General features: G+C 38.9%; 1 protein-coding gene across 1 annotated transcript in view; it reads right to left on the bottom strand.

Annotated features, from left to right (window-relative positions):
• Positions 1-13,650, bottom strand: part of micu2 (mitochondrial calcium uptake 2) — a 326,882-nt gene that overhangs the window by 76,737 nt on the left and 236,495 nt on the right. Inside the window, 2 exon segments of the mRNA XM_052026309.1 lie at positions 7,408-7,463; positions 7,466-7,489. Of these exon segments, the coding sequence (XP_051882269.1) occupies positions 7,408-7,463; positions 7,466-7,489 (80 nt within the window).

The raw sequence follows: 13,650 nt of genomic DNA, 5'->3' as shown, positions 1-13,650 counted from the left end.
ATTGAATTTGACTTGAATTTATCATTGATCATTTTGTGTAAATGTCAAATTTAATCAGTTACACCAAAATTAGCAAGTCTAATCATTACACAGCAACCTTACTGCATTTACTCTATCACAAGAGAAAATGCAAATTCTTTCCCCAGTATTTAGATTATAAAACCTGTTCAAAGTTACAGTTCCAAAACATGACAGAACTTTTATTTATCCTTCATTTCTGGTCTCCTATCAATCGCTGATTTTAATTGTTCCACCATACAAAGGGAATTGCTTTCAGTTTTCTTGGCCCTAGGCTTTGGAAATCCCTCCATTAATTGCTCTAATTCTTTCTCCTCCTTTAGGAATTTTTGTAAAATCTGTTCCTATCCTAAGATTTCCTTACATTCCTCCTTGTCAAATCTTGTGTGGTAATGCTGCTGTGAAGCACTTTGGGACACTTTACTAAGTAAAATGTGGTATTTCAATGCAAGCTGTTGTCTCATATTAAAACTATTGAAGGAGATCACTGACTCATTTGGGAAAATATTTTATTGGGTGTCAGCAAGTACAAGTTGTCATTATTATCTGGCACAATGGAGCCAATCCTGATCACATCTGTGCACGGTAATTGCGCACTTTCTAGCAGCAGTTACTGTGATCACCTGTCTCAATAATCCAACTGCCTGCTACTCGAATAAATAGGTACTTTCTTCATAGAAATTAAAATCAGAAACACATCATTCATCCAGTCTATATACCATGTTTATGCTTCATATTCTCCTCAACTTACTTCATGTAGTCTTAGTGGCATAAACTGCTTTGCTTTCTTCTTTGTGCAATTTCTCCTTAAATATTATTCACCCTTTAAGGAAAATAAATATATGTATACTTTGATTCACCTAATTTGAAAAACACTGCAAATCTTTGAAAGTTTTACCTGTTATACCAGTATATTAGGTAGCTTTATCAGTCTGTATTTGCACGTCAAGTATTTTTAGATGGTATAATGCACATTAGCTAAGGAAGTAAACCACCTCTTCAATATCTCAAAAAAGGAAAGGACTTTAATATTGACCACAAATGGCAAACTTTACCAGTGCAAACACTTCCAACTCTCCCATCATCCTTAGATGTCAGTAACTCAGATTGCCAATTTGAGTCCAGGAGCACGAAGATTTATGTGGGTCCCCAATCAACAGCATTTGAGTTGAGACTGTCAAAACACATTTCATTCAATAGAACACTGACAGTAGCGAGAAACAACTTTCATTCCATTAATCTGGGTTAAATTGAAATCCAGATCCTAGTGGTGAAAAATAAATATTCACCATGTTACTTTTTAAATGATGAAAAAGAATTCACAATGCAAGTTACAAACAATTGGAGTCGTAAAATTCTCCAAGTTCAAATATGTCCTAATTGGAAATAAAAAATATTATTAATAACAGCAGAACGTCAGAATAATCTTATCAATGGATATATAGGGGAGAGAGAGCAAATTAACCTTATCACTCTTGTGAACACTCAGCTGGCACCTGAAGCCAGCCTTTGTCACTCAGGCACTTAGATATGCATGTTTTGTGAAACTGTGAGGATATAACTATTCAGAAAAGCTGTACAGGCTAGGTCCTTTGCAGTATAAAACAGAAGATCAGGGGTGACCTGTTAGAGGTCTTTAAAATTAAGGAAGAGTTTGATAAGATATCTGCAGAGAAAAATGTTTCCACATGTAAGGGAGGCCAAAATTACAGGCCATAAAAGTAAGACAGTCACAATAAATCCAGTGGAGAATTCAGGAGAAAGGTTAGAATGTGGAACTCCCAGAGAGTGTTTAGAATGTGGAATTCAGTAACATGGGCAACAATTGAGGTGAATAACGCAAATCCATTTTAGAGGAAGCTATGTGAGTTCAAGAGGGTTAGATGAAGGGGAATGGGAAAAGCTTGTGCAGAGCATAAAGATCAGCTCCATCCAATTTAATTCCACCGTCTCCCTCCACAGTAGATAAAACTAACCAGGAGTATTGGTGTGAGAACTGGCTGGAAAACCTTGTCACAAAGATCAGGATACCTAATTCAGCATGTTCCTTGATTTTCTGGTGATCAATTTTAATCCAGCTTCAGAAGTTATAGTGTTTCAAAAAATCATCTTTTCTTCTGTGCACTGATCCAGCTTTAAGTATCATATAGAAATTCTGACTGCAAAAGAGACCTTTACACCTTTTATTTTAAGCTACCTTTCAGCTGATTCTATTCTCAGGTTTACACCTCCAACACTTACCCTAGCCCAACACCATCCTTAAAAGTAACCCATTGCTTTCAACTCTCCAGTCAGGTTTGGATAACTCCCAGATTTAACTCTCAATCCTTACTGCTTAAAAGTGGTAATAGCCTTTTATGCAGAATTTTTGTCAAAAGTGTTTTGGAGTCTGGATACATCACACTTTAAGGATTCCTCAGTCCATTTGGAATGTCACTTGTTTAAAATGATGAAGGAGCTTTGTCTGGTGAGAACCTGAATCTTCATTGACAGCCATATACAAGGTTTTTATTATGCATGCAATCCTCACTTACTTTTATGAGAGTTGATTGCTTTTATAAATATTACGTAACAGTTATTTCAATCAAAATATTTAAATCTAGAAAGATGAAGTAAACTTAATTTAATATTAGTCATAGGATAATAATATTAGAAAATGATTGTATTTGTAGTGCACAGATTTCTAACAGCTGTTAATTTTTGACATAATAATTAATATAGGGGATGGTGGCATAGAGGGTTATGTTGTGTAGTGGTACTAAAAATCTCAAAGCGTGAGCTTGAAATATAAACAGAGTTTAAAAATACACAACGCAAGAACTGGCATTGATGAAAGTAACCACAAAGTTGCTGGATTATTGTAAAGATCTAATTAATACACTAAAATCCTTGGGGGAAGAAATGTGCAATTCTTATGCTACTCAAGTCCCTCAAATCGTAACTGCCCTTGCAAGTCACTAAATTGTATCAGATCACTTTCAGCAGTTCAAGGTCCATACCACATTCTTTGCCCAACTAGGAATGTGCAACAATCCTGCCCTGACCAAAGAATGACCATTTGAACTATGTGCACCGGCTGTATTTTGCACAGCAGCTTTGAAATCTAATAATATGCTTTGATAGTCCCATAATAAACAAGAGAAATTTACTGGTTAAATTTTGTTGGATCAAAACATTTTGCTTTGCTGCCAAATATTTTGGTGTTTAATAAAACTTTTTATCATGTATCACTCCATTTGTCTGTCTTGGACGAACACATGATAAAACTAGACTGTCTGTAAAAGACTGCCATTTCTTTTAAATAATGCTTTATTCCCCCTTGGGGAATGAATGAGTAGTCAGGCACAATGTGTTAAAAAAAATCCCTGGAACTAATAGTTTCAAAAATAAAAGGGATCCTTAGTAAATAATCATGTATTCCATCCAAAGTTGCTGCATATTTGGGTAAATGAAAGCAATTAGCAATCATTTATTCAAAACATTGTAAGAAAATATTCAGGCAATTTTATACTTTAAAAAAAATGATATCATTAGAACTTTATCATGATTTTCAGTTTTTCTGAAAAATAGTAGCATTAAAGTTTGTTATGAAACTTCAAGAGACCCCAGTTGTAGTTAATTAGAGCTTCAGTTTATTTGATTTTAGCTAGTTTTTTTTAAATTGTCTTATAAAGATCTACAAAAAGGGGTTCTGTGACTCTAAAATTCCTTTAAAATTCCTGCTGGCTTTGATCCTGTAAGGGACAGATTTATGTCTGTGCAGCCAAGGTGGGCTATGAAATCGTCCCCCATGAACGTTTTGATGAAACACTTAGGTATATAAATGAAGCTGCTTTTTTTTTAATGTTCGCCTGTCTTCGCTCCCTAACTACCAATTCTATTCAACTAGCCAGAAGACTAACCCTGCCAGACCCAATAGATCATATTCATGGGACTCCATCATTCCAAACCCATTGAATTACACAGTGCACCAGACATGATCTGTACCTGAAGAATTTCAAACTTAGGTTGTCATGGTTCTGTGATGTGTTTTACCCTTCACTATCTTACCCTTTAAAGAAATGAAATTTAAAAAAAAACAAATGGAACAAAAAGGCAAGTGGAAAAAAATTCCAGTAACTTAATCTACTGTGAATTTTGCTGCTTCTGTTTTTTTTACAGCTTAGGAGTAATGCTACTTCAATATCTAACCAGTTCCACAGACTTCACTTCTGAAGCCAACTTCATCTCTTAAATGTATTTAATTGTGCTGCAAGTGTCTGAATGTCAAGGTAATTGCCTCTGGCATTGAAAGCATAAGCTGTCACTGATGATTCTACCTAGCCTTCCACCTGCACAGTGACAAACATTCCTCAGAAAAACAGAATAAGGGACAGTTATTTTGAATTAAAAAAACAGAAGCCTAACATAAATAAAACTAAAAGAATTTCAGTGTGGTAACTTAAGTTGATTGCTTCTGATGATAGCCCAATATATTTAGTAAAATAGTTTTAATCATAACTTTGCTGCAAATTGCACTTGCCTCCAGTAAAAAAAAATGCAATTAACCCTTTACCATTTAACCAACTAGGTCCCCCAATTAAAAGTGGGAAAATTCCAAAAATCAGCTTTGAGTTCAAAAGCAGCCATAGCAAAAGCAAAAAAAAAAAATGCAGACTCTGCAGAAATGTCCAAATGTGATGTCAGTTAGGTTTGCATACTGAGGATTTCTGGATCGAAGATAAATGTCAGTTAAATGGTCAGTAAAGTGAACCAACAGACCTTGCAAATACCTGTCAGTAGGGACTACTTAAACCTAATTCTCCTAAAAGCCCTGAGGTTTGACTCTTGAAACTAATTCCACATATTCATTGCTGTTCCACACGTGTCAAGTACCTCAGTTAAGGTCAAGACTTGTTAATGTTAGGTCAAGGAATTAATGTAACTATTATATTTTTCTTAACTTTCCATGCAGTTAGTACATATACAAGGTTTTTGGTAAATAAAGTTGATGTTGACTGCAAAATAACCATTACAGCTGCTACAGCTGTTGGTTCAGGATTTAAAAAGCATATTTTGTCATTTGCTCTTATAGGTGAATCACATAAAATTTAATAACATCCCGTAACATATATTGATCATTTTATGATGTTAAAGTCATTTTGTATATCTCTCTCTCTCTCTCATATGTATATACAGAAGCCCTGTTTTGTTGGGAAGGCAAGTGCTTTCTCCCCTTACTTAAGGATAATTCATTAGGAACAGTGCAGACTGAAACCAAGTCTGAATACTTCTTGGGAGGCTAAACATAATAGGTCTTCAATTTTAGTTTCAGTTCACACAGACGGGTAGAGATTGGCTGTGAAGACTGCAGGGAGGTAGGGGTTGGCTGGAGAACCACATTCCTTTAGACATCACCCTTGACACTACATCATCTTAAGCTTTACACTATACACAGAAATATTCTTTTATGCATAAGAAATAGAAACACAGCTTTGTCTTTCAGAAGCAAGTGTTACTCATAGATTCGTCGGGAATCTGCAGGTGTGGTACAAATTAGTTTTCTTTGGCATTAATGCAGAGTTGGAGCAAAAAACATACTTACACCAGACAGTACATTTTTCAAGTCTTGGGACCATGGTTTGAGGAACGGAGGGTGGTATGAAGACCATACAGTATAGCTGAACTATGATAAATGGCTGACTAGCTTGCCAATTTTCTGTCTGAATCAGGATTATGCCTGGATCAATTTTTAATTGGATGGTTTAACTATTTAAGTATTCAAGCTCTCTGACAATGGAAAGTAACAATCACATATGTAGGATCTCTTTTCATCAGGTATTAATTAATGCTTGAGACTTTTTATGTCAGAGTCCAAATTTTATTTCCATCTTCTTATTTCTGTTCATGAATTTTGTTTGATACTGTATTCAATCACTCTAATTTGTACAATTTGCTCAGCCCTTGAAATGTTTATTTCACTATGTTTCAAACTCATTGGTTAAGCATGTCTGAATACTTCTTGGTTCATTTCTCTGTTTACTCATGTCCAAATGCCTTTTTTCCTCTTTCATCATATCAGCATCTTCATAGGTTGCTTGACAATAGCCAGGGCAAAGGGGCTCCCAAGAGATCCGACACAACAGTTGCCAGGACGTGGAGCACAGGCCAACACTATGATGTTTCTTGTCAGCCACAATTGTATGTATCTATTATGGGATTGGCTCCAGTCTTGGAAGCAGGTTGTCAATTGTAACCATACAAAATGCTGGTTGATTAGCCACAGGACTGAAATTCTTGGTCTATTTTATTTCAGACACTGCCAGACATATTATTTGGCAAGTTTTCAAGATGTCCTCAAGTAAGTGAGCACAGTGCATCTGGGGCAGGTACTGCTTGTCAATAGCATCGAGGTTCCTACTCAAAAATGCAGCCACTGACTCCATCCTTTAACCTTAAACCAATAAGGGGAGGAGTTAAATATTGTTGAGACACGGAAAGATTACCAACAGAAGATTTTGTATCTCTGCACAAAAAAGGATGATAATTGTAGCTGAGAATTAAATTAACACATTAATTGAATGCAACGTGATTTGAAATTATTAAGGATGTGAAAGTGCTGAAACCTCTTTCCATCTTAAATAATTTACTAAGCAGAAAATCAATTTATTCAATGAAGGACATTTCTACAGCATTTTTCACAACCTCAGAATGTTCACTGCCAACTTATAAGGCAAGATTCCACAAAGAGAAATGAAATTAAGTGCGTGTGTTTACAATGGTGACCAAAAGATAAGTATTAGTCAAGACATTAAAGAGACCTATCCAGGGCATGGTGAAAGTGTGCCATTGTATTTTTTTTATATTAACTTAGAAGGCAGTGAGGTCATAGATTGACATCCCATCTGAAGGTGACGCATCTGATAATGCTGTAGTCTCTTGGTGGTCCATTACAGTGTCCACTAGATTATGGACTCAAACACTCAGAACGGCAACTGATCCTACCAGTGATAATGTGAAATATGGTGGGGTGGAGATGAACAGCAGAGACCTGGAGACCTGCCATGTGCCATTAGTACTGGTTCATTCATATATGGAGAAATGATGGATAAATGAATTTGAAAGCAAAGGAGGTAATTTAAGTGGATGGACGGCCGTGTGAACCAGTGGGGCTGAATGGCCTTTACTGTTTTTTTGATTCCATGTAAATCTATGTAGACTAAATAATGGAACAATACTTCCCTCTTTAAAAGATTGGGATAGAATTGAAGGGATAGATTGAAGGTCAGAATTGAATTCAGAAGGAATCAGATTAATAAGCATTAGATGTAAAGATCACCCCTAATTTCAAGTTCTATTTACAATTAAATATTTTTTCTAGTACAAGATTAATACATTAAAAAAAATTACCATTAGAAATTCTCTCTTCTCAACTCGTTGGTTGTCATCAATGTCCAGCATACTAAGGCAATGTGGAATCCAGTGTGTGGCTCTGTAAGCAGAAGGAAGTATTATCATTAAGCAAGGAAAACAATGAGCTGGATTTATGTGTTTAGCAGCATTTTTTCCAGTATTTTTGATGGGGATGAAGCAGTGGAACTCATCATCAAATCACTGCCTCTAATATATACTGGACACTTGAAGATGATTATCATCAGCTTCTAACCCTAGCTTCACCACACAGGCAGAGTTCATTGCAGCCCACCTTTCCTTGTACCAATAGCCTGCAGTCACCAGCAACAGACAAAGGCCCAAAATCATTTGCCTTTGCTGGCAGTTACATAGAGCAGCCACTGGTAGCAAACAATGGCCTGAAAAATGCTTACTTTACAGAACCAACAGCAAGGTGTTTTATGCAAGTCAGACTTCCACACCTGCATATTTCCAAAGATTTCTGAAACGTCCACTGCTACTGAGGGACAAGGCACTGCCCTGTGGAGTGCAACCCCATTTGTTTGGTGGGGTAGCCTAGTTTGTAGAGGTGAATGCAGGGAAATGTTTCTGTTTTAATATAATTAACCTTAATGATTTTAGTGAATTTATATCATGTAAAGATGTTTAAGCAATTTTTGAAAAGCTATTTAAATTCTGTCACCTGTCCTCAAATCTCTGTGAGCATAGAGATTTATATAGGGTGACCACATTTCCATTGTTCTAATACGGGACAGTTTCTTGATCGAGTGATCTCTCATGTACATGCACACATGTACGCTGGGATCAGGAGCTGTGGACGAAGGCATGGCTAAGAGTGGGGCCAAGTGTGTGGTCAGGAGCCAGGGATAGAGGAAGGGCCAAGACCAGGAGCTGGGACTGGGGTGTGGCCGGGATCTTGCATACTCACACACAAGCATGAGGTCTTGTCTACCCCACCTTCCTTGCCACCTCACCCACCAACTCCTTGATCTGGAGCACTCTTAGTCCTCCCTCTCTCTCTGAAATTCACTTTGAGAATCCTTCCTATCTTCTTCCTGCCCTTCCACAGATCCTGTCCCTTAAGCCCTTATAGACACCTCTCTTGCCCATTCCCCCACTCTGGGTATACCTGGCATGCTCTGTTCCCATGCTCCAGTCCTGGCTCCCAGCTACACATTTGGTCTCCAGCTCCTGATCCCAGCCCCGAATCCTATTGCACTCCAGCCCACACTTCTGGCCCTGCTCTGTCTACACATATGACTCCATTTCTAGCCATGTTCCATCTGTACTCCTGGCTCCACTCTCACCATCTACACCCCTGCCCCACTCACAAGTCTTGGCCACGTTCCTACCACTTTCCCTCTGTCAGAGGCATGGGGTGCTCCCAGCAACTTGCTGAGGATGGATGGCTAAGGCAGAAGCAGGTGAGTGTGGCCTTTGAGCAGCAATCATCTTGAATGGCTCAAGCACAGCATGAGCAGAGTTGCTCAGTGCCTATTGTAAAACTGATAACTGCTTTGTGAGTACAAGTTTTTGTTTTTATGTGCCATTGCAAAACTCCTAATGATTCAGATACATGCTAAGCTTTGGTTCAGGAATAATTGAAATATTCTTTGTGAAATGCTACAGACATTTGGAAGCAGAAAATATGGGACGATTTGTCATTTCTTAAGAAAAGATTGGGATACCCATGTTATGGCTTAAACAAGGGATTGTCCCATTAAACAGCCATGACCTAGACCAGTATCCATTGCTTGAAGCAGAGTTGCTGCTCAAATACTGCTCCGCCTCATGGGATGGGCATGGCAACCAAGACAGATATCCGGAGGCACACAACTAATGGCACGAACAGGGCAGGGAGCAAGTATGGCCAGTGGGCCAGATCAAGCATGATCCAGCCCAAAGCCTTAGGGTATGAGGTGTTGTAGGGTCTCCATTGTAAAAGACCAAAAGAGATCCGTGGAACCTAGACATTAACCTTAAAGTTCATTACTTAAATAATTGACATTTTAATGCAAGTTTCTTTAAACACTTTTTAAAAACCTTTAGTTATCTAAATTGTAAGAGCTGATGACGATTTTATAAATTTAATCTTGCAGTGTGCCTTAAAGAACATTAAGTTCTCGAGTCCCAATCTTGTCACTTGTTTTGAAGAGGAAGAGCATTAGAATAAGGTGGCTTCCTGTCTCTACCACCAAATGCCAACCTGAATAGGGTGGTAGATGGCCTGCAGGTGGGCCACTTCCTTATTACCCTAGAAATTCCTTCAGAAAAGTGTGTTTCCCTCATCTAACTCCAACAATGGAGTTGTGTCAGTTGGTATACTGCTGAAGGGACATCTCATAATCAATAATCTAAGCCTCTTGTCAAATGTGCAAGTCAGTGTGGACCCTAATGATAACAAATTTCTTCTTGGTTTCTCTCAATCAGTCAGCCCATGTGAAAAATCTGCATTGACTGTGAAGAATACTTTATTTTCACTCTGACATTAATGCAATGAGATTATGCAACAAGGAAAGCACCTGGCCCAGATGGTGTCCCGGGCCGTGTGCTCAGATCTTGTGCTGATCAGCTGGCAGAAGTAGTTGCGGACATATTTAACCTCTCCCTGCTTCAATCTCAGGTTCCCTCCTGTTTTAAGAAGACCACTATCATCCCGGTACCAAAGAAAAGCAAGGTAACATGCCTCAATGACTACTGACCAGTGGCTCTGATATCCACCATCATGAAGTGCTTTGAGAAGTTGGTCATGGCACGTATCAACTCCAGCCTCCCAGACGACCTGGACCCACTGCAATTCGCCTATCAGCGAAACAGGTCTACAGCGGATGCCATCTCCCTAGCCCTACACTCAGCTCTGGAGCATCTGGACAGTAAAGACACATACTTTAAGACTATTGTTTATTGACTACAGCTCTGCCTTCAATACAATAATTCCAAGCAAGCTTGTCACCAAACTCTGAGACCTAGGACTCAACACCTCCCTCTGTAACTGGATCCTTGACTTTCTAACAAACAGACCGCAATCAGTGAGGATAGGCAGCAATACCTCCGGCACGATTATTCTCAACACTGGTGCCCCACAAGGCTGCGTCCTCAGCCCTCTACTCCCTATACACTCATGACTGTGTGACCAGATTCTGCTCTAACTCCATCTGCAAGTTTGCAGATGATACCATTGTTGTAGGCCGTATCTCAAACAGAGATGCGTTGGAGTACAGGAAGGAGATAGAGAATTTAGTGGAATGGTGTCATGACGACAACCTTTCCCTCAATGTCAACAAAACTAAAGAGCTGGTCATTGACTTCAGGAAAGGGGGCGGTGTATAAGCACCTGTCTACATTGATGGTGCCGAGGTCGAGAGGGTTGAGAGCTTCAAGTTCCTGGGTGCGAACATTACCAACAGCCTGTCCTGGTCAAATCACGTAGTTGCCACGGCCAAGAAAGCTCACCAACGCCTCTACTTCCTCAGGAGGCTAAAGAAATTTGGTTTGTCCCCTTTGACTCTCATCAACTTTTATCGATGCACTATAGAAAGCATCCTCTCTGGATGTATCACAGCTTGGTACGACAACTGCTCTGCCCAGGACCGCAGGAAGCTGCAGTGAGTTATGGACACCAGCCTCCCCTCCTTGGACTCTGTCTTTACCTCTCGTTGTCTCGGTGCAGCAGCCAACATAATCAAAGACCCCACTCACCCGGGACATTCTCTCTTCTCTCCTCTTCCATCGGGTAGAAGATACAGGTGCCTGAGGGCACATACCACCAGACTTGAGGACAGCTTCTACCCCACTGTGATAAGACTATTGAACGGTTCCCTTATACAATGAGATGGACTATGACCTCATGAGCTACTTTGTTGTGACCTTGCACCTTATTGCACTGCACTTTCTCTGTAGCTGTGACACTTTACTCTGTACTGTTACTGTTTTTACCTGTACTACATCAATGCACTTTGTACTAACTCAATGTAACTGCACTGCGTAATGAATTGACCTGTACGATCGGTTTGTAAGACAAGCTTTTCACTGTACCTCGGTACAAGTGACAATGATAAACCAATACCAATATATTAGAATGCAATCCAAACATCTGTTACAGGTTATTTGCAATCTGACAGTAAACACCCAAATCTTAAGAAAGCCATGCCAATACCATTTGTTACTCTATTCTATACAGATGAGCAAGTGAAACAGTTGATGTTTGTGTCATAAAAACAGGAAATGCTTAGAACATTCAGCAAGTCAGTCAGCACCTGTGGAAGCAGAAGCAGTCAAAGGTCCTTAGTCAAAACTGGGAAAGAGAAAACAAGCTAGTTTTCAGTAGCAGAGAAGTTGGGTAATGATAGATTGAATAAATGGAATATCTTTGATTTGCAACCAAATGAGTTAATGTAGCAGTCAGAGCAGCAGTTAGGATCAGATTATGTTTCTTTGTCTGTGTAATGCGTCGCTTAAAGCAAGGTTATGAGATATATAGCATGCGGACTCTGCTAATTGATAAAGAAAAATGGAGCCAAAAGATGACAGGCAGAAACAGCCTGCTCTGACACAGACAAAAAGAGTGAATTACTTAAAGTTGGGGAGTTCAGTACTGAGTCCTGAAGGCTGTAATATGCCCAGACTGCAGATGGTGTTATTCTTCAACCATGCATCAGGCCTCGTTGTAAAAGTGCAGGAGGTCACAGACAGAGAAGTCAGTGTGGGAGTGCAATAGTGAATTCAAGTGGCAGGCTGCTGGAAGCTCAGGACCACTCTTGTAAATGAAGCATAGGTGCCCCATAAAACGTCCATGCAATCTGCATTTGGGTTTTCCAATGTAGAAACCACAATCTGAGCACCAAATGCAATACACTAGATTGGAATAAGTGCAAATGAATCACTGCTTCACTTGGAAAGACTGTCTGTGGCCCTGTGTGGTGGGATATTTATTAACAAATTTTCAATAATATTTAATTACATATTACATTTAATACAGAAGAATATTCCTGGTTGCTTCACTTTTGTAAAAAAAAATTGGATATTAAAGTAAAGTTTGGGATTAATGTGCAAAAGCGTGCTTGAGGATTTGAGTTTTAAGGAGGCCTTTACCTTTAAAGAGTGAACAGATATAAGGGAGGGAGATGAGTGGTTTAGGGAGGGAATTCTAGGGTCTGGATGCTATCTCAGGAGTCACAAACCTTAATGATGCACCAAGGTAACAGAGGTAAACCAAAGGCCAGAGTCAAAGACAATGACCATGCCATTGGAGTCCAGGTGCTTTGGGCCAGTGAGATTGGTCCTCTGAATTTGAGCATGGGGGTCCAAGAGCGGTGATTCTGGGCAAGTAGATACCAGGTCAACTAGTTTTAGCCCTTTATCCATATGCCTGGGACAATTACATTCATGGACCAAAAATTACTTTACTTATGCTTGCCTTTCTCAATGTAATGATAATCCAAATACAACACCAGCATCTAGAAGCATAATTAAAGGCCAGTTAATATTGGACTTCGATCCTTTAATTCTGCACTCACAGTGCGAGCCAAATCTACAGCTCAGCACTTTGAAGCTTTAGGAGATACCTCCCATTTTGCTAAGTAAAATCAAAACCATTCCTTCCTGTTTTGCAAACTTATAACTAAAGTATCTTACATTTTGAGCTGAGTTTAGATATTTATGTCAAACCAATAAGTGTCTGCATGATTTTCAAAAATGTCAGATCTAACATACATCAAATCTAAATACTTGTATATGAAATAACAATACCATATAATAATACAAAACCTCACGAGGAGAAAAGTGGCATGAGGCACATGCAAAAATCTATTCCCTTTATTCACAAAAGAAGCCATTGTGTCATATAAAGAAACTCTCAGTATCAAAGTATTCCAGCCAACCCCCATCCTACTTTTCTCCCCTATTCAACCCCTTTCTATATCTCTTCATTCAAACTAGAAAACAATGTTCATCTGTACTTTAAACTTCTGAGTCTGAAGAATGGATTAGCTTGCTCCTTCATTTGTTAAAATAAATCAATTTATTTTCTTCTAGCCTTGGAAATTTGAATGTTTGAACAGAAACTATTTGTCCAGTTCATGGTTCTTATCAATATCAGTCTTAAACCTCAACTGTGGTTACTTTCTGCTCCCAACTTTACTTGAAGCCAGGTTTGAGTGGTTAAAATCCAGACTCAATGAAAGGGGTTTACAAGTCAGATTTGGCTCACCTGATTGACAATGACTAAGAGTCCCAAGTCTT

The sequence above is a fragment of the Pristis pectinata genome, chromosome 11 (assembly GCF_009764475.1).
Source record: "Pristis pectinata isolate sPriPec2 chromosome 11, sPriPec2.1.pri, whole genome shotgun sequence".
Lineage (NCBI taxonomy): Eukaryota > Metazoa > Chordata > Chondrichthyes > Rhinopristiformes > Pristidae > Pristis > Pristis pectinata.
The sequence above is the reverse complement of the archived record's forward strand: the minus strand, read 5'-3'. Positions and strand labels throughout refer to the sequence as shown.